This window comes from Emys orbicularis, chromosome 1, assembly GCF_028017835.1.
Source record: "Emys orbicularis isolate rEmyOrb1 chromosome 1, rEmyOrb1.hap1, whole genome shotgun sequence".
Classification (NCBI taxonomy): domain Eukaryota; kingdom Metazoa; phylum Chordata; order Testudines; family Emydidae; genus Emys; species Emys orbicularis.
In genome coordinates this window covers 154,943,423-154,965,198 of record NC_088683.1, presented here as the reverse complement: position 1 = coordinate 154,965,198, position 21,776 = coordinate 154,943,423, and the positions used below count along the sequence as shown (strand labels likewise).

Genomic DNA, 21,776 nt, shown 5'->3' with positions numbered 1-21,776 from the left:
TCCCCTTCATCACCACCCCAGCCCCTCACTTCTCTGCATTACAGCTAGCAAGTGCCTCCTCTTCCCTGCTGAGGAGCCAATGGTGGATCAGTCTCCCAGCTCTCAGTTCCTGTGTCTGCTGCCTCAGCTGCCTCTGGTGGCAAGGAGACACAATTGCAGGGAAAGTCCTTCAGGTCTGGCTTGGAGAATGCTCAGTGAAAACAAAATCCTCAGAAAATTTAGCTGCCAAACTCTGTCTCTACTGAGATGTGCAAACTGAAATTTTCAGTCTCACAACTTGGCCAAATTTAGGTGGATATTCACAGCGAAGACAAAGGACGTGTACCTTACACCAAAGCAAATTCCAAGTCCCTGGACCAAAGGACAGAGGTTACATGAATAACGAAACAGTTATTCATGAGCAAAACAATGTATTTTCCCTAAGCTTGTTCTCAGAAATGACTGAACCGCTTTTGTTGAAATTTAAAACAACAAAAAACAAACAAAAACTCAGCCGGAGACAGACACCCAGTATGGAAATTTCAATCCAAATGATTAAAGTCTGACAAAGTTAAAAGCAACTGAAAACAGGGTCTTATGAAGGAAGTGTCAGGCAACCTTAACTATTGGCAGCACTACGTGCACCTCTTATAATGATGCCTCTGGGAGGAAATAGATGTGTGGCCAACAGCTAGACCTGCAGATGTGCGCTATACAGCAATGCCCAGTGACAAGTGCCCAGTAAATTAATACGACAGGCGTAGCATACACAGTATCAGCAAGTGGGCTGTGGTACACAATATATAACACATAGTACATATCACAGGCCAAATTCAGCCAGTAGTTATACCCTACAACCTCACAGACTTCAATGGCATTTCATAGAGTAGAAAATTTTTCTCTTTATGCTTCAATTTCTGAAAGGATGAATATTCCACCTAATGCAGTGGTCTTGTCAGTACTTTGGTTGGAGACCACCAAAAAAAAAAAAAAAAAAATCCCTAGCCTGCTGCAGGAAGCAGTGTGGGTGGCTGAAATTTGTTTGGCAAATGGCCTATACAAAATGATATAGTTGCATCTGAGACCATTTCAGATCTTGAAAGCCACCCTCATCTTTATACTCTAAGGCATTCTCAATAGATAGATTAGGGATAAGCGCCCTTCTCATTCCTGGAGGTCGCTCCATCATGGCAGAGATGAGGCACACTGGTTGGTCACTGTGGAGAAGCTGGAGCTGTAATTCTTCTGCAGACAGAGGACTGTACAGCTGTCAATCCAAGACAAGCACTAAATTAAATTGAAGTGGATAAAAGAGAGAATGCTGACAAAGGAAATGCTCAGGGACCTCATATCTACTCTATGCTTCACATGTTATTCCTCTCTTCTCAGGTTCCTATAACCTTTTTCTGAAATGCCCATGATATGTTTGTCAGACTTTGAAGCTTATGCTAAGAAGCACCTGTCCAAGACCACTTGGGACTTCTTTGCAGCTGGAGCTGATGAGTGTTGCACCCGAGATGAGAACCTCCTGGCATATAAAAGGTACAGAGAGCTCTTATTTTGTGGGCCAAAATCTTTTAGGCTATGTTGGGATGCAAGTTCTTGATGTTCTCAAGTGTCTAATACTCTCAACACCTATCCCCTATATCAGTGTTTCCCAAACTTGAGACACCGCTTGTTCAGGAAAAGCCCCTGGCGGGCCGGGCCAGTTTTTACTTGCTGCGTCCGCACGTCCGGCCAATTGCGGCTCCCACTGGCCGCGGTTCGCTGCTCCAGGCCAATGGGGGCTGCTGGAAGCGGCAGCCAGTACATCCCTCGGCCCGCGCCACTTCCTGCAGCTCCCATTGGCCTGGAGCAGCGAACCGCGGCCAGTGGGAGCCACGATCAGCCGGACCTGCAGACGTGGCAGGTAAACAAACTGGCCCAGCCTGCCAGGGGCTTTCCCTACACAAGCAGTGTCCCAAGTTTGGGAAACACTTCCCTATATAAATGACCCACAGCAAAATGCACCTGAGTTACTTACAATGTAGCCTCTGGTGTTACCCAGCAAATGAAGGTAGGTAGCATGGAGCACAGGGGACGCTGAGGGTGGGAATGGGCAGTAAGGGAGTGGAAGCAAGTGGTATGTTCTGTAGGCGAGAGGGTAAAGGGTGGGAGTGGCCATAGAGTGTGGGGCATTGGAAGTATGGGGATGGAAAGTATGTAGCACAGGGGGCTGAGACTTGGGGGGAAATTGCATGGATAGTGAGAATGGGCAGTGTTCAGGCTGATGATATGGATATAGCAATCTGAAGGTTTTTGATGTAAGGAAAGAGAGGTGGAATCTGACAGCAAGTAGCAAAAGTGCAGCTGTGTATGGCATGGGATACAGGGAAGGCAAATGACATGGAGCAAGGAGCATTTGAGTGGGTGGTTTTCATGTTCTAGGATGCTATTCAGACCAGTGAGGGGTGGTATCACCACTTTCCCTGTAACTCTGAGTGCTCTAAATGCTCTGTTGCTGAAGCTCTCTGCTGGGGATGCTCACAGTTAGCGACAAGCGTGCCCTCGGTCTGTTTGCAGTGCAACTCTGATACAGCAGCAGTTTGCCTTCTGCAGCAACACAGTCACTCCCTGCTTTCCACCAGCTTTGGTTGCGCCTGGCAATATGACCCCAGCATCCACCCCATCCCGAATTTTCCTGAAACCATGTGCTCTGCAATGTCCAGCCCTTTCCTGGACCATTCAGAGGAATAAGGGTTTTTTTTGTTCCACTAAAGAGACAAAATGCACGTTAACTGGAGTTAATCACTTCAATGAACACACAGCACTGGGATGGTTTAGATTAAAAGTAAAACAAATGTATTGACCAAAGGAGATAGATTTTAAGTGATACCAAGTTGAAAGAATAAAGTTAGAAAGAGTTAAAAACAAACAAAAGTAAAAATACACTTTCTAGTTAACAAAACTTTAGTCTTGGTTCAAAGTAAGATTCTTACCACACTTCATTCCAGTATAGGTGCTGGAACTGGGGAGAGGGATAGCTCACTGGTTTGAGCATTGGCCTGCTAAACGCAGGGTTGTGAGTTCAATCCTTAAGGGGACCACGTAGGGATCTGGGGCAAAATCAGTACTTGGTCCTGCTAGTGAAGGCAGGGGGCGGGACTCGTTGACCTTTCAGGGTTTGTTCTAGGTGATAGGATATTTTCAATTATTATTTACTAAGGGTTCAGGGGGTGCAGCAGCACCCCCTGGCTTGAAGTGTTTCCATTATATATAGGGTTTACAGTTTGGTTCAATGGCTCACTATAAAAATTGTTCCAGGACCCCTGCCTTCCAGCAAGATGGCCGACCACCTCCTTTGGTCAGAATCTCCCAAAAAGTCTGAAGTGCTCAGTTCCTTTGTCATCTTAGGTGAAAGATTACCTGGGGTTCTTTGCCGCACTTTTTATATCTTTTTTTACCTTTGAAAGGGATTCAGCTGAAGGTTACCCCTCAAAATAAAGTTCATTAAAGCTGTGAGGAAGGAGCCAGGGAATCTTGTTCCATGATGAGGTCTTCCCCCACTAGTGTTCGCTATAATGCAAATTGATCTGTTCCTGCCCCCTCCAATGCAAATGAATGGCCACTAGTCATGTGATAGCCAATTGATTCTGACAACACCTCACTGGAGGGCTTGGCTTGTCCTTTGTCTGGGAGAAACCTGTTTACTCACTCCACAGATTTGTCTGGTAAACACATTTCAGTCTCACATTTCCTCCACATTTGTATGGTCCCTTGGGCTGTTTATTGTACATACACCTCACAAGAATATTAATGATCAGTGTGTTGTTATGAGTTTTCTACTGATATCTTATATGACACATATCAGCTATAGGTTATGACCTTAATGAATTGGTGCACCGAACTGGTGACGCCAGCTGAAACTGTCTACCAGATATCAGGGTGCCTCTTGCCCTCTGGCATTGGGATGCTCTTAGGTTACAGTGGTACAGAGAGTGATGGCGGATGGTTCAAGAGCAGATGGTATGGGGTTTATAGGTAGGTGGCAATGGCTGTGAAGAGAGTCATATTGGGGAGTGAAATCAACAATGGGGTGGAGTTCTCAACAGGCCATGGCCCCTGGCTTTTCCTGGTTGGGTCAAACTACTGTGTGATAACATGTAAATGAAGATACATTTATCAGGGAAGATCGCAAGCATTAAAACCACGGAACTGTTAACTTATTGACTGGCATTTCATCTTTGTCTTCTTGCAGAATCCGCTTCCGGCCACGCATGTTGCGAGATATGTCTGTGATGGACACTAGGACTACGCTTCTAGGTACTGAAATCAGCTTCCCTGTAGGGATTGCCCCCACCGGGTTCCACCGGCTGGCTTGGCCTGATGGAGAGAAGAGCACAGCAAGAGGTACCCTGTTATTTCGTTCCTGTAAAACAAAAGAGGACACATTAAAAACCTGTTGGAAACCTTGAGCAACTCTGATGGCATTTTAAAGTGTGGCTGACCCCCTGAAAAACCAATCCATAAACATGGCACTTCAGTGTCATTCTTTAGAGCCAGATTCTTTTCCTGACCTCCTACTGACCACCTCCCTTGTGATGTTCTGGAGGCACAAAGCAGCTGGAAAACCACATATGGTCACAGTGCTGCAGTACTGTAGTTATCCCTAGCTACCAGAACAGCCTCTTGGGGGCTGCTGTAACTTAGAGAAGACCTGAAGCTATTCCTCCTTGTGCCAGGGACCAAACTGGCCCCCTATTGGCCCCAGGATCTGAGGTGGGGTGACATACAGCATTCAGCCTGTACAGTCCATACACACTTTATAAAATATGGATGAAAGATCTTGTATTGGGGGTTGTTAGCTGGCATTACCATTGTACCCAGGCAGAATTGGTGAGGAAGCTTCAGCACCTTATACTGAGGCTTTTTAAAATATCTCCTGCAGCTGCTGAAGCCATGAACACCTGTTACATCACCAGCACATTCTCCACCTGCACTGTGGAGGAGATTGCTGCAGCCGCACCCAATGGCTTCCGATGGTTCCAGCTGTACATTCATCGCAACAGGACACTCTCAGAGGGGCTGGTCCGACGTGTAGAGGCTGCGGGTTTTCAAGGCCTGGTGCTCACTGCCGATCTTCCCTACACTGGGAAGAGACGAGACGACATCCGCAACAACTTCCAGCTCCCACCACACATGACAGTGAAGAACTTTGAAGGAGTCTTTGAGGTTTGGGAAATGATTTGTGTGTGTGTGTGTGAGAAAGAGAGAGAGAGAGAGAGAGCAGATGGGAGCCTCACTGGCCAGAGACAACCCCTGCCTGCCGATAGTGGGGGAGAAGGCAGAGTGAGGGCAGCTGGCTTAAGCAGTGTTACTGAGCATGCTCAGTCAGTGTAAGCATGCTCAGTACAAGCCAAGCAGCATATTGGGGTGGGGGGGGCACGTGACCACACGTCTCCCTCCCCCCCACCCCACACACACACATTGCCTCTGCCACTGGACTACAAAAGTAGTTCCTAGCCTTTTTGGATACATGTTATCATTTGCCAAACTCAGGCCTGGTCTACACATAAAAGAGTTACTGTTATAACTACTTCAGTGAGGGGATGTGATGTTGTTACTTGTGTGGATGTAGTTATACCAGTGTAACCCTTCTGCCCCTCTGCGTTGGCAGCAACAAGGGCCGGGTTCAGTATCTAGGGGTTCCATTTCAATAACGCAATGCAACAATGGCTCGAGCCCCCACCCAGTGACCTGGAACAATTACATACCACCCCCCGGGCGCCTCTAGGAGGCAATACTTCCCCTCTCGCAAGCACGGAGTCTGAGTGTAGCAAAAGCCTTTTAAAAAAGGAGGGAAACAATGCGGCATTATGTTGGGGAAACACCACAAACAGGATTCATAACACAAACCATGAGCAAAAGACCCAGCTCCAAGTAAGTTTGGCAGTGTCCTTTTCCCCTCAGGGTCTTAAGTCCAATCACCCCAAAGTCCAACAACCCCAAAGTCTCTGTCCCTGGTCAGTGCCGCCCCAGAGTTTATCTGCAGAGTTTTACCCCCCCAGCCTGGGCGGAAATGGGGGGGGGGGCACACGGGATGTTAAGGGGTTCCTTACGTGGTCCGAGGCCGACTGCCCCACCTCTCCGTGGAGTTCTGCTGCAGCCTTTACCACGAATGGCTCCGCTCTACCAGCCGTGCCGCGCCACTCCACTCCTCCAGCCGTCCCCGCAAACTGCTCTGCTCTGCTCCCCATTCCGTGGGCCGCTCCAACCGTCCCACAAACTGCTCAGCTCTGCCAGCCGTTCCACTCCACCAGCCGTCCCATGAACTGCTCCAGCTGCCCCGCAAATGGCTCAGCTCCGCTCACTGTTCTATGGGCCGCTTCAACCGTCCCACAAACTGCTCGGCTCGGCCAGCTGCTTAGCAATGTATCTTCAGGCTCCCCCCCGGTTAACACAGCACACAGTGGTCTCAGCTCAGCAATTTTAGCTCTTTTAGTGATTTCAGCTTGTAGTAGGGGAGCCCCAGTGCTGGTGCACCATTGGCCCAAAGTGAATTCAGTTCAGCAACTTCTAGCTAGATTCCTAATGGAAGCAAACTTAGCTCTACTATTCAACAGTGGAGAGAGGAGGTAGTGCAATTGGTGCTCCAGGCCCTCAAAAGGGGCCCATACCATCAGGTACACATACCTAACCCCAACCTCTCTCAATTCACTGGGTTTTGTAACCCATGCCCCTTGTCTAGCGAGTGCTACTTAGTTACTGGTGAGTCCCTCTGTCATACAACAGTTCCACTGGCCTTGATTCACAGAATCAGGGTAACAACACTTTATTCTTCCTGCCCCAATAACAGAGAAACTGGGGATTCCACACCAGCCAAAGTAACCACTTTCAGTTGTTGTCCCAGGCTAGGCGGGTGGGTGTGCCTATGCAAACAAGATCAGCCCCTGAAGTTCTTTTCCACCCTCGCCATAATTCACCACCAGATGTCAGGGTAGAGCTTATCTTGACTCTGCTTACACCAGCATAACGGTGACTCATACCAGTATAGTTATTTCCCTTTCCATATGGGAATAGCTATATTGGTAGATGCACCTTTATACCAATATAACTGCACCCATGCTGGTGGCAGTGGTGTGTGCTTGGTGGGGGAGGGTGCCATACTGCTTTAACTGTACCAGTATAGTTAAAGTGGTACAATTTTTGTGTATAGACAAGCCCTAAGATCTCAGCTGTACCAGCCAGTGCTCACCGCCTTTCATTCATCTGTGCCTGCTCTAAATTCTGATGGAGCTTAGGTTGCTCTAAAGCCTGGCCTCACTCTCAGAGCGCCACTGACGGTTACAGCCATCACAACTGAATGGGAGGTGAGCTCTAAATCTGTGTAATGCCCCTGAAGTCACTTTGTTCAACAGCTCAAGTGCCTTTGCAGGAAAGAATTGACAACTGATAGGCACATAGTCCCCTGGTCAGACATTTTCCTTTCAAATGGTTGGATGAAAATCTGTTTTGATTTGACCAAATGTTTAAAATCATACTCTGTACATGCACAAGAATATTTTAATAGTGGTCCCCCTGTTTTCTATTGGCAGATCTGCATGTGCAGATCTAACAAAACTGTGTGTGTGGAGATTTTACTAAAACATTTTGAAACACCGGGCCAGGTTATCGGCCGCTGTAAATCTGTGCCACTCCATTTGCTTTAATTGAGCTACATTGATTTACAACAGATGAGAGTTGGTCTCCCTTTTCTAATTCAGGGTGCTCGTGTATATTGACAGAGGCAGGGCTTCAAAGCATAGGCACCGACTTACCAGGTTGCCGGGGGGTCCTCGACCCCTGCTCCGCCACAGGCCCCTCCCCATCCCTTCTTCCAGGCTCCCACCCCTGCCCCGCCTCTTCCCGCCTCTTCTAGCTGATCTGCGGCGGGTGGGAGGCGCTGGGAGGGAGGGGGAGGAGCTGCTCGGCAGGGTCGCTGGCAGGTGGGAGGCACTGGGAGGGAGGAAGAGGCACTGATCCACGGGGCTATCAGTAGGTGCTGAGCACCCACTATTTTTTTTCATGGGTGCTCCAGTGCTGAAGCATCTTCAGAGTCAGCGCCTATGCTTCTAAGTAACTTGGCTTAATTCCATTCACTTTTTCAGGCTCTGCATGAGCAAGCAGTCATGGGATAAGAGGGAAGGTCCTCTCATGGATTGGTAACTGGTTAAAAGATAGGAAACAAAGGGTAGGAATAAATAGTCAGTTTTCAGAATGAAGAAAAGGAAATAGTGGTGTCCCCCAGGAGTCTGTACTGGGACCAGTCCTATTCAACATATTCATAAATGATATGGAAAAAGGGGTAAACAGTGAGGTGGCAAAATGTGCAGATGATACAAAACTACTCAAGATAGTTAAGTCCCAGGCAGACTGCAAAGAACTACAAAAGGATCTCTCAAAACTGGTTGATTGGGCAACAAAATGGTGGATGAAATTCAATGTTGATAAATACAAAGTAATGCACATTGGAAAACATAATCCCAACTATACGTATAAAATGATGGGGTCTAAATTAGCTGTTACCATTCAAGAAAGAGATCTTGGAGTCATTGTGGATAGTTCTCTGAGAACATCCACTCAATGTGCAGCAGCAGTCAAAAAAGCTAACAGAATGTTGGGAATCATTAAGAAAGGGATAACTAATAAGACAGAAAATATCATATTGCCTCTATATAAATCCATGGTACACCCACATCTTGAATACTGTGTGCAGATGTGGTCGCCCCATCTCAAAGAAGATATATTGGAACTGGAAAAGGTTCAGAAAAGGGCAACAAAAATGATTAGTGGTATGGAGCGTCTGCCATATGAGGAGAGATTAACAAGATTGGGACTTTTCAGCTTGGAAAAAAGATGACTAAGGGGGGATATGATAGCGATCTATAAAATCATGACTAGTGTGGAGAAAGTAAATAAGGAAGTGTTATTTACTCCTTCTCATAACACAAGAACTAGGGATCACCAAATGAAATGAATAGGCAGCAGATTTTAAACAAACAAAAGGAAGTATTTTTTCATAAAATACACAGTCCACCTGTGGAACTCCTTGCCAGAGGATGTTGGGAAGGCCAAGACTATATCAGGGTTAAAAAAAGAACTAGATAAGTTCATGGATAGGTCCATCAATGGCTATTAGCCAGGATGGGCAGGGATGGTGTCCCTAGCTTCTATTTGCAAGAAGCTGGGAATGGGCAACAGGGGATGGATCACTTGATGATTACCTGTTCTGTTCATTCCCTCTGGTGCACCTGGTATAGGCCACTGTCAGAAGACAGGATACTGGGCTAGATGGACCTTTGGTCTGATGCAGTATGGCCGTTCTTATGTTAAGCCAGGGATTCAGAAGAGTGCCTCATTCAAAGCACAATATGAGCACTGAGTGAGGCACGATTCGGCAGGAGTCCTTGCCTCCTTGGGTGTGCGTCTTGAATGGACAGAGCAATCTATGATGGGCTAGCCACATCCAATTTCTTTCTCTCCCCCCACCCTCATTGTTTCTTTTTAAATAAACTAGTAATTCCATCAAGAAAATGTCACTAAAAGCACTCATAAATCAGGAAATGCTAAAGTGATGGTTGCTTATGTAAATGTATTGTGATACCATCTTCATTTACGGGCTACTCTTTCTGTGGGTCTGGGTGGCACACACTGAATGAGACAAGATACAGAATGAGTGAGAAATGTTCTGTGGATCTGGGCCTGATTTGGGCCCCAATTGTTTCTGCACAGCATAATTCCTGAGTATGCATTATAGTCCATGCACTTACTCTCTGTCTAAACCAGTGTAACTGAAAGTACCTTTAAGGTTAATGGCAGGATGGATGATATGTAGCAAATAGGCAGGTTGCATAAATCAGAGCTGTATGGCTATGGGTAGCCTTCCCTTTTGTATCTGCTGCTTTCTCATCTTGTTTTGAAATACAGTGAATGGAAAGGAGACCTGCCTTGGCCTCCATCACACCAGACAGTTTATGCTGCTATCTAAAGGAGCCCAATGGCCTTGTTTGCAGAAAAAAATCATTTTGACAACTGCTGTATCAAGGGCATATCCCCTCCCGTTTCTGCTCTGCAATGTCCTCGTTTGCACTCCTGCCCTCCAATACCTTGGCTTTGACATCTCAGCCTACGTCCCTCGGAGACTCTTCTTTCCATATCCATTCCCCATAATAATTGTTGTCCTCCAGGGACATGTCCTTTACAAAGCCAATTGATGGAACTGTTATGAAGTCTATAATGTTTTCTGTGGTAGAGAAAGAGTTTGAGGGATATTATAATTATATTATATTATATTATAAACATGTAATGAAATTTCCTTCTACTCCATGGCTGCAGGAAGAGAGTTGTTCTGAGTATGGCCTCCCGGCTAACTCCATAGACCCTTCTATAAACTGGAATGACATCTATTGGCTGCAGAGCCTGACTCGCTTGCCTATCATTGTCAAGGGAATTTTGACTAAGGAAGATGCAGATCTGGCAGTGAGACATGGAGTTCAGGGGATTATTGTATCCAACCATGGTGGAAGGCAGTTGGATGGAGGACCTGCCACTGTAAGTGGAAAGCTGCAATCTGTTGTCCTAGGCATGCACGTGTCCCGACATGGGTAACTGTGTGCCGACATTCATATACATAGCTGTGGTATACCTGCACATACATTTGCGTGCCTGTGTGTACTGTAGCAAAGATGAAGTGAGCACCTAATTCTGCCGAGACACAAACCCATTGAATTTAGCGGGAACTGCCTGCAAATATTTGCAGCATTAGATCTTAATGGAATGGAAATTTATAGTCCCTTAAGCCCCAGAGTAAAGATAATTTATGTGGCAGAAATCTCCCTGATATCCATCTCTACAAATTAATCACTGGGTGTTCGAATGTTTGCCTGCACCAATGTTTCTTCCCATCTTTTTTCTGTTTCTTTTATCCATGTTATTTTTGCATATTGTCACGTCTGTGTTTTATTGTGACCTATTCACTTTACTATTTTTACTGAATTTTCTCTCATTTGCTTTACAAAATACAACACAATAATCCAAGGAATTCCATGGAAACACTACTTGGGGGGAAACACTATTATTTTACTTCTGCATCCATAAAATTTTCTGCCTTGTCATTGCATATATATATGAGTGATAAGGTTTTCACTACTACCTTAAATATTCCTCCTCATGCCTGTACCTTCATGATTTTCAAAGTGTGGGGCACAGCACCCTGGAGAGACACAACAAGGTTTTCAGGGGACTGAACATGCTCCGGGGTGGGGTGGGTGGGATGAGGCTGGTCCCAGGATCTCTGCACTCTAGGCTCCCCTGTTCCCATTACCCAGCATGTCCAGTGCTGTGCTGCCGTCCTGCTGCTTTCAGATATTAGGCTGCCCCCACTGCCATGCGCTGCTCGGGAGCTCTCACCAGACAGCATCTGCCTGGCTGAGAACCAACTTAGCCTTTTCCGGGGCAGCCTGAGCACCCCTAGCTTTGAGGCTATTTGCTGCAGAGACTGAATGCAGGAGGTGGGGGAACAGGTGAGAGGAGGGTTCTGCTAGGGGAACGGGGGTCTGGGTATGGGAAATGGGGAATCTGCTACAGGGAGACAGGCCAGAAAGGGGAAGTTGCCCTGGACAGAGAGCAGGGTCTGGGTAGGAAGAAGGGAGGGAGGTGATAGCATTGCTGGGGAGGCAGGGAAATTCTGCTGCCAACCCAAGACTGGGTGCTCTGCCAGGGAGATGGGGGCTAGGAAGGGGGCTGTCCCAGAACCTGGCTCTGGCTGCCCTTTGAAGGGCCAGGCGATGGATTCCCCTTGTCCTCCAGCCCTGGCCTCCCCAATACACTGTGAGGCTGAGAAGCTGTTCCCACGCTAAGGACCCCTCACCCAGAGTCGAACCAATGGGATCCATGCACTCCTTCTCCACAGGCCCTTGCCCCTGCCCCTCTGCCCTAGCAACTGAGCCCCCTCCTCAGGGGAGGGGTCCTGGAGCTTGCTGGTCATATGGGGACTCTTACGAATTCAGCACCATCTGGGTGCCCTCTGTTCCAAGAGGGCACCCCTAGGACATGAATCTCTGAAGGGCACACAGCCAAAAGAAACAAACATATGAGAACCTCTATTCTACTATACTTCCAACCACTGCTATGACTCCAGCCATTAGTGCAAGGTCTGTCATGCCTTCTGCTGCCCCAATTAACCAGCAGATATCAAACTTAGAAAACTTCAGGCTCAAACTTTGACAAAATTATAAGCAACTGAAAAGATTACTCTAGGAAATGTAACTGTAACTATTATAATTACAATATATAAGGAGGCCAGAGAAGGGAAACTGAGAGATCAAGAGACCAGTGCCTTCTAAAGATAAGGTTGAGACAGTAGCCAAGGTGATGGGGGAGGGGGGAATGCCTTTGTCATCAATTTTTGCTCAAACTTCTTCAATCCCTTCTTATTGGCCCTCCCTCCTTCAGTCCATCCAGAATTTCTATGGATAGAAATTCCATGCTTGAATAATGAGTATAGCAGTAGGAATATACTACCAACCATCTGACCAGGATGATGATGGTGATTGTGAACTGCGCAGGGAGATTAGAGAGGCTACATAAACAGAAAACCCAATAACAATGGGGGATTTCAACTATCCCCCTGTTGACTGGGTACATGTCACCTCAGAATGGGATGCAGAGATAAAATTTCTAGATACAGTTAATAACTGCTTCTTGGAACAGCTGGTCCTGGAACCCACAAGGGGAGAAGCAATTCCTGATTTATTCGTCAGTGGTGCATAGGATCTGATCCAAGATGTGAATATAGCTGAACCACTGGTAATAGCAACCATAATGTAATCAAATTTAACATCTTTGTAGGGAGAAAATACCAAAGAAACTCACCCCAGTAGCATTTAACTTCAAAAAGGGGAACTACCAAAAAAAAAGAGGAAGTTAGTTAAATGGAAATTAAAAGGAACAGTCACAAGTGTGAACTGCCTGCAAGCTGCATGGATACTTTTTTTAAAACACCAAAATAGAGGCTCACACTATATGTATACCCCAAATTAAAAGAAACAGCAAGAGGACCAAAAAATGCCACCATGGCTAAACAACAGAGTAAAAGAGGAGACTAGCAAGAATAAGACATCCTTTAAGAATTGGAAGTCAAATCCTTCTGAGGAAAATAGAAAGGAACATAAACTCTGGCAAGACAAGTGTAAAAATACAACTAGGCAGGCCAAAAAAGAATTTGAAGAGCACTTTGCAAAATACACAAAAACTAACAGCAACAACATTTTAAGTACACCAGAAGCAGGAAGCCTGTCAAACAATCAGTGGAGCCACTGGACAATGGAGGTGCTAAAGGAGCACTCAAGATAGACAAGGCTGTTGCAGAGAAGCTAATTGAATTCTTTGCATCAATTTTCACTGCAGAGCAGAGGATATGGGGGAGATTCTCATATCCAAACCATTATTTTTCGGTGACAAATCTGAGGAACTGTCCCTGACTGAGATGTTAATAGAAGAGATTTTGGAGCAATATTGATAAACTAAAAAGTAATAAGTCATCCGCACCAGATGGTATTCACCCAAGAGTTCTGAAGGAACTGAAATAAGAAATTGCAGAACTACTAACTCTGGTATGCAACCTAGCCCTTAAATCAGCTTCTGTACCAGATGACTGGAGGATATCTAATGTAATGCTGATCTTTTAAAAAGTCTCCAGAGGTGATCCTGGCAATTACAGGCTGGTAAGCTTAACTTCAGCACAGGCAGAGTAGTTGAAACTATAGCGAAGAACAGAATTATCAGACAGATAGATAAGCACGATATGTTGGGGAAGAGTCAACACGGCTTTTGTAAAGGGAAATCATGCCTCCTCAATCTATTAGAATTCTTGGAAGGAGTCAACAAGCATGTGGACAAGGCTGATCCAGTGGATATAGAGTAGTTACACTTTCGGAAAGCCTTTGACATGCTCCCTCACCAAAGACTCCTAAGCAAAGTAAGTAGTCATGGGTCCTCTCATGGATCAGTAACTGGTTAAAAGATAGAAACAATAGGTGGGAATAAATGGTCAGGTTTCACAGTGGAGAGAGGTAAATAAAACCCTAACCTTTTTTTGCTGAAAAATTCCCTTTTTTCTCCCTCAGCCTTTTTTTTTAACAAATATTTTTATCTTTTATCATTTATTTTCTATTTTCAAAATAAGAAATTTTCAAAAATGGTTTCTTTTTACATTTTGAATTTTTGGGGGAAGAACCTTCATGCCATGTGACCAAAAATGTAATTTAAAAGTATTTCAAAAATGGAAAACAATTAACAAAAATGTCCCACTATTCGCTTTATTTTTTTGTGTTTGTTTTGTTTTTTTAATCAGCACTAACAAATAAATCAAGTAATCACAACATGTTCATGACACTAGAAAATGGGATAAAGTATTTGGCAAGTAGACTGGAGGACTGCTTTTTTTTCTACAATTTAGAAACACATATTTGGCATTTTGTATTATGAGGTGCATTGTTAAATTTCAGTTTAAAAGAGCATAAGCAGTTACAGACGGTCTTACATAATTGTACCCCCTCCCTTCTCTTCTTACATCTTTCTCTAAGAATCAAAGGCTGAGTTCTATGTGGAAGTATCTGTTTCTTTTCAGATTGATGCTCTGATTGAAATTGTAGACACAGTGCAAGATAGAGTTGAAGTTTATCTAGACGGTGGAATACGAACAGGAAGTGATGTATTAAAGGCACTGGCACTCGGAGCAAAATGTGTCTTCCTCGGAAGGCCAGCTTTATGGGGTCTGACCTACAAGGTGAATGAGGAAACGTGGGGTTTGTACATGCACTCATTCTCATGTGCACAAACATTGGGTTACTGACAGAGCTGGTAGGGATATTTTTTCCAGTGAAAAAATTAAACAAAAATGAAATATTTTTAATTTTCATTGTAAAGTTTCTCTGAAAAATTTCAGGCTTTTGTTTTTTCAATGGAAACCCAAAACATTTACTCAAAACCAAATATTTTGCACAGAAATACCTGCTTTGACAAAAATGCCATTTTCTGTCGATGGACATTTCTCTGGAAAAATTTTCACCAGCTCTAGTTACTGATAAAGGAAGAAGTTGCAGATAAGTAGTGTTCACCCTGAGTAAAAGACTCCAACTCTCCAGATGGTAGGTTACCTTGCTCTGTGACATAACTTTTCCAACTCTTGTGATTTCATGAGGAGTTTTGTGATTATTGAGAATTTCAGGTGTTTTTTTTTAAAGTATATTTATAGCCCTCATGGCTATGAAGAGAGGTATGAAAATGTAAAATCTAAAGACTCAAAAACCAAAAAAGAAAAAAAAAAAGAACCCAAAATGTATTTATAAAAAAACCCTGACTTTTAAGCCAATCAGATGATTTTGGGGGGCCTGCCTCATGATATATGAATGCCTGGGGTTGGCAGTACTGGTGATATAGAGACAGGTCTCCTCATTCAGTTTAAGTCACTTTGGAAAACAGGACATAGGTTCCTAAGTCACTTCAATTTTTTTTAATTTACTCAGGGTCACCTTACATTTTTTTAAAATTACCTAACAAACAATCCAAGTTTTTGGTAAAGTATCCATTGTATAGCATGTCATGAAACCTTTTCTAAAACCACTGTTTTCTGCTACCGTGCTGAAGTTTAAAAGGGTCCTTTGGGCAGGACCAACCGCACTATCTTTCCTGTATGTGCTCAAGCCTGCTACCATTTCTATTCCAGTGTCAGCTTTGCTGCTCCAACAATACTATCAAACTCAAGCATTCAAAAACATTGAGTAGACCCCAAAAATCATAAGGTTGGCTTAAATCATGAGATTTTAAAAAAAATCTAGTAAAATCTGGGTTCTTTTTATTTGTCTTCTGGCTTTTGAACCTTTTGGGTTCACGTTTTCACAATCATGAGGGCTGGAAACATTTTTTCCTTTAAATGAAATCTAAGATTGTGATGCAGTGTTGTGTTTCTAGCTACTGGGGCTTTCAGAAAAATAGCAGACCTGTGATAAACTTGCAAGCATTGGCAGCACTGCTTCTGTTGCCAGTAAATACTGTCTTAAAGGGATGTGGAAAAGGGTGTTGGTGAGCTCCGCGCCCCGTATGTAGTGCCTCCCAGGCACTACATACGAGTAACTGGTGGGATTTTCAGATTTGCCTAAAGGAGGTAGGCACCCAACTCCCAATGAAGGGGAATGTGCGTTGGGTGCCTCGCCTCCCTAAAGTGCTTCTGAAGATCTCACTCAATGTAATTTTGCTAGTGTATGAGACAAAAAATGCAAATGACCATCAATGAAAGAGAGACATTGACATCACCAAGTATTGTGAAATGTAAAACTGAAATTAGAGAAAAATAATTTTCTCTAATACCTTTCAGTTACGGTGATATAGAATAGTATAGAAAAAATAGGTGGACAAAATGTTCAAATGGAAATGTGCTTTTCAAGTTGTTGCCACCACTTTTACAGAAGAAAATGTACACTGCACTATTTTTAGGATCCATAACTTTTATCTGAAAAACCTATATCTTCCAAAATGTAAAGTGCTCAAGACCTTATTGAGCACTAAGTGCATGCAAAATTTAAAGTTTTGAAACAAAGGCATTAGCAGAAGTTATCTGAAAGCACACTAAAAAAAACCCCCAAAAATCAAAAACCCCACCTCACACATCCGGAAAATGTCTGAGGTGAAAAACAGCTCCATTTTCTTTCTTCATTCAGATACAGCACAAAAAGTGAAAATATCTAAATTAACTTCTTGTGAACTAAAATATCCATAAACCTAAGAAGCCATCTGTCTGAGTGTCTAAAAATTGGCACTGCTCTAAGGAGTAGCCCCAACTTTCATAGTAAATACTCTTTGCTGTGATGCTCGGTGACTGCATTCCTCTTACCTTCACTGCTTTCTCTGTTTGAATAGGGTGAAGAAGGGCTTCGAGAAGTTTTGCAGATTTTACATGATGAATTTCGTTTGTCAATGGCCCTGGTTGGTAAGAATTTTTTGCTGTTTGATTAGTAATTGATGAGAAGCAGTATTGCCACCTTAGAGTGAGCACAAAGGCACCACATGCAAACAGATGGATCAAATCAAAGTGCGGGGGTTTGTAAAAGGACCGCTCAGTGCAACAAAAATAATTCCTTTCACAGGATTTCAGGCTTGTTGCTTTATATGAATGCATCAAAACAGAGTGGGTAGAAAAACTATCACTGACTAAAATAGGAAGTAAGGCGGGGTACAGCCTGGCTCCATCCCATAGTACTCTGGACAACCCAATTAACCCTATCATGAGGTATAAGCACCTGAAGGATAATAGGGTTATAAGGAATAGTCAGCATGGATTTTTCAAGAACAAATCATGCCAAATCAACTTAATTTCCTTCTTTGACAGGATTACTGGCCTAGTGGATGGGGAAAAGCACTAGGCATGATATACCTTGATTTTAGCAAGGCTTTTGACACAATTCTGAATTCTCATAAGCCAACTAGGGAAACATGGTCTAGATGAAATTACTATAAGGTGGGTGCACAACTGGTTGAAAGAATGTATGCAAACAGTACTTATCAATGGATTGTTGTCCAACTGGGAGAACACATCTAGTGGAATCTCACAGGGGTCAGTCCTATGTCCAGCACTATTCAATATTTTCATTAATTACTTGGTTAATGGAGAGGAGAATATGCTTATAAAATTTACAGATGACACCAAGATGGGAGGGGCTGCAAGCACTTTGTAGGATAGGTTTAAAATTCAAAATGACTATGACAAATTGGACAATTGGTCTGAATTCAACAAGATAAAATCCAACAAAGACAAGTACAAAGTACTTCACTTAGGAAGGAAAAATCAAATGCACAATGACAAAATGAGGAATAATTATGTAGGTGGTCATACTGCTGAAACGGATCTGGGGGTTATAGCAGTTCACAAACTGAATGTGAGTGAATGAGTTGTCAATGGGATGCATCTGCAAAAAGGGCTAATATGATTCTGAGGTGTATTAACAGGAGTGTTGAATGTAAGACACAGGAGATAATTGTTCCGCTCTACTCAGCACTGGTGTGGTCCCAGCCGGAGTCCTGTGTCCAATTCCGGGCACCACACTTTAGAAAAGATTGGACAAAGTGGAAAGGGTACAGAGGAGAGCAACAACAATGATAAAAGGTTTAGAAAACCTGACCAATGAGGAAACAAACTGGGCATATTTAGTCTTGAGACAAGAAGACTAAGGGGGAACTTAATAACAGTCTTCCAATATGTTAATGGCTGTTATAAAGAGGATGGTGATCAATGTTCTCCATATCCACTGAAGGTAGCACAAGATGTGATTGGCTTAATCTGCAGCAAGGGAGATTTAGGTTAGATATTAGGAAAAACTTTCTAACTCTAAGGGTAGTTAAGATCTGGAACAGGCTTCCAAGGGAGTATGTGGTCCCCATCATTGGAAGCTTTTAAAAAGTAGGAGAAACACCTGTCAGGGATGGTCTAGCTTTACTTGGCCCTGCAACAGTGCAGGGGACTGGACTGGATGACTACTCAAGGTCCCTTCCAGTCCTCCATTTCTATGATTCTATGACCACTTTACTACAAGGGTATAGTGGTTAGATCAGGGAACTGGGGATCAGGATTAAAGCGTTAGAACCATGCTGGTTTCAGTTGTTAGGGTTCATGAAAACCCTCTTTCATTTTTGCTTCCCATGGGTTCACACACTTTGCGTTTTGTGAGAAAGTGGGCTGAAGCTACTTTTTTACCTGGTTTGGGTTGAAACCATGCAAAACCACTGACCAGGGCTAAGCAAAAATTGGAATTTCCATCCATTCTGATATTTCAACATTTCGTTTCATCCTAAATTGGAATGCACTGTAGTTCACTAGTACCGTAGCTCAGGAGGCAGCAGTGTGTATTGCAGTGCTGATGGTGTTGGCTGTTACAATTGCATATAATATGATTTATTTTTATCTTTTTCCTTTAAAAAAAACAAAGAATTTACAACCTAAAAGCAACATTCAAAGTAAATTATGGAGTTTGCAAAGTCAAGCGCTTGAAAGTTAGGAAATGCCAGAATTAAGGATGTCCATGCCACCTTAATTTGGCCCCCTTGTGCATATGCATTCTGATAGTCTTTAACTACCTCATCACAGACTGTACTATTTTTTCCACAGGATCCTTGTCTCATTCAGTGAACAGCATGGATGATGCTGAGGGAATGAGACAGCTGCTCAATACTTTTTTTTTATGATCTCTGATCAATGTGTGGCCCTAGACCTTGTTTACTGCACACCGTCCAAACCCTGGACTGGACACACAATTATTTATTTCCTCGTGGGCTTTTCTGTGGCACTCACCATCGTAGTATTGGAATGTTTCAAAAACATTAATTTCCCTGTAAGAGAAGAAAATACCATCACCTCCACTTTACACATGGGAGAACAGAAACAAAGAGGCTTGCCTAAGACAACACATTGAATCTTTGGCAAGGACTAGAAATCCATGATCATTCTACCAGAGCACACAACCTTACTGTGACGGGTTGGATCACAGAAACCCCCTTGGGAGCTGCCACCTAATGTGCAAAGACTACCTCTGCTCCTGTTTTCCCTGCCAGCTCAGGACTCCAGCACCCTGTCTTGCTGAATTAGACATCCCGTCTGCTTCAACACAGACCCGGGGTCTGAATCACTTGTCCCAAAGCTGCAAGTTTACCTGAAAACAGCTCACAGAAGTGTGCTTGTCTTTAGCACTCAGATGCCCAACTCCCAATGGGGTCTAAACCCAAATAAATCCGTTTTACCCTGCATAAAGCTTATGCAGAGCAAACTCATAAATTGTTCGCCCTCTATAACACTGATAGAGAGATATGCACAGTTGTTTGCTCCCCCAGGTATTAATACATACTCTGAGTAAATTACTAAATAGAAAGTGATTTTATTAAATACAGACAGTAGGATTTAAGTGGTTCCAAGTAGTAACAGACAGAACAAAGTAAGTCACCAAGCAAAATAAAATAAAATGCGCAAATCTATGTCTAATCAAGCTAAATACAGATAATCTCACCCTCAGAGATGCTTCAGTAAGTTTTTCTCAGACTGGACACCTTCCAGGCCTGGGCACAATTCTTTCCCCTGGTACAGCTCTTGTTGCAGCTCAGATGATAGCTAGGGGATTCTTCATGATGGCTTCTCCCTCCCTTTGTTCTCTTCCACCCCTTTATATATCTTTTGCATAAGGCGGGAACCCTTTGTCCCTCTGGGTTTGCACCCCCCCTCACTGGAAAAGCACCAGGTTAAAGATGGATTCCAGTTCAGGTGACATGATCACATGTCACAGCAAGACTTCATTGCCCACTTGCCAGCACACACATATACAGGAAGACTAACAGGTAAACACAACCATCTGCAGACAATGGTCCTGGTTAATGGGAGTCATCAAGATTCCAAACCATCATTAATGGCCCACACTTTACATAATTCCAATAGGCCCTCAGAGTTACATTTTATATTTCTAGTTTTAGATACAAGAGTGGTACATTTATACAAATCAGATGATCATACTCAGTAGATTATAAGCTTTGTAATGATACCTTACAAGAGACCTTTTGCATGAAGCATATCCCAGTTACGTTATATTCACTTATTACCATATTTTCTCTAAAACTATCCCAGTTACATTATATTGACTTCTTATCAAGTTTTTATAAAACCATATAGACTGCACAACGTCACACTTACTGTCAAAAAGATTGAGCATCCACTACTTTCATTAACATCAGTTCCAGTCATGAGTGCTCAGGAGTTTGAAAATCATGCCCCAGGATCTCAAGTTAGGCTTGCAGAAAATAAGAGACACACCATTATTGGCCACCTGCAAAAATTTTAGTTTAAGTCATTTGCACAGCATTATATCGGAAGTCTGCCAGCTAGCCAGGGATAAAAATCCAGATCTGGGCAGCAGTCAACTATCTTAACTATGAGACCATTCTTTCCTTGCCTGCATGTGTTTGCCTCTACACCATCCATCCTGTGCACTGAGTGAGGCATTTTTGCCTGTGGAAATAATAGTATGTGATCACATAATTAAAGACTGAACCATAATGCATGTGCCCAAGGGGGCCAAATTTAAATTATGCAGTCAGTCTTAATTCTGGCATTTCCTAACTTTTGAGTGTTTGATTTTTGCAAACTTAATATTATTTATAAAGTAGGTTTTTGGTAAGTAATTATTATTTATGGTACATTAGTGTCTAGAATCCTCAACATGCTAGGTGCTGTACGTACACTTAGAAAACTGGCGAGTTTACAAGCTAAAACAAGAGTTTTATTGTTCCCATTTTATAGATGGAGAATTGAGACAGATTAAGTGGCTTGCTCATGGTCACACAGGAAGTCTGTAGCACAGCCAGGAATATAACCCAGACCTCCCAAGACTTAGCTCAGTGCCTTAACCATAGACCATTCTTTCTCTCAATAGTCATTTTTAACCCTGTATTTTATTTCAGGCTGTCACAATGTCTCAGGAATTGGCCGAAACCTGGTTCAGTTCTCCAAGCTGTAAATGGAGTGCCCACTAACCAGACAAATGGAAGCAGCTCCTGATAACTATCAAAGCCTTGAGTGTCCTCAGTAACAGACTCCCAGCCATGTAACTCTTCCACTGTCCCCCGACAAGCACCCCAGTTCCCCTTAAGCTGTTGAATCCCCCCCCCCATAAAAACAAGTGAAACTATCAGGATGTGTAAGTAACATCACTGCATGTCCTTATCATCACAAGCCTCACCCTCCCCAC

General features: G+C 43.6%; 1 protein-coding gene across 2 annotated transcripts; it reads left to right on the top strand.

Annotated features, from left to right (window-relative positions):
* The first annotated feature begins 1,390 nt into the window (after positions 1–1,390).
* Positions 1,391–21,545, top strand: HAO2 (hydroxyacid oxidase 2). Of its 2 annotated transcripts, XM_065423213.1 has the most exons (7): positions 1,391–1,521; positions 4,217–4,368; positions 4,907–5,190; positions 10,333–10,548; positions 14,627–14,785; positions 16,915–16,984; positions 21,490–21,545. In XM_065423213.1, the coding sequence occupies exons 1-7, from the start codon at positions 1,391–1,393 to the stop codon at positions 21,543–21,545; spliced, it is 1,068 nt and encodes a 355-aa protein (XP_065279285.1). The 2 variants fall into 2 exon arrangements, with proteins under 2 accessions (XP_065279285.1, XP_065279286.1); XM_065423214.1 differs by lacking the exon at positions 10,333–10,548.
* The last annotated feature ends 231 nt before the right edge of the window (positions 21,546–21,776 follow it).

What these genes read in the sequence shown, in the direction of transcription:
- HAO2 (XM_065423213.1), top strand. Translation starts at nt 1,391, where the DNA reads ATGCCCATGATATGTTTGTCAGACTTTGAAGCTTATGCTAAGAAGCAC. An exon ending in AGAGAAGAGCACAGCAAGAG is followed by an intron (nt 4,369 to 4,906) that starts GTACCCTGTTAT and finishes TATCTCCTGCAG; the next exon opens with CTGCTGAAGCCATGAACACC. An exon ending in TTTGTCAATGGCCCTGGTTG is followed by an intron (nt 16,985 to 21,489) that starts GTAAGAATTTTT and finishes ATTTTATTTCAG; the next exon opens with GCTGTCACAATGTCTCAGGA.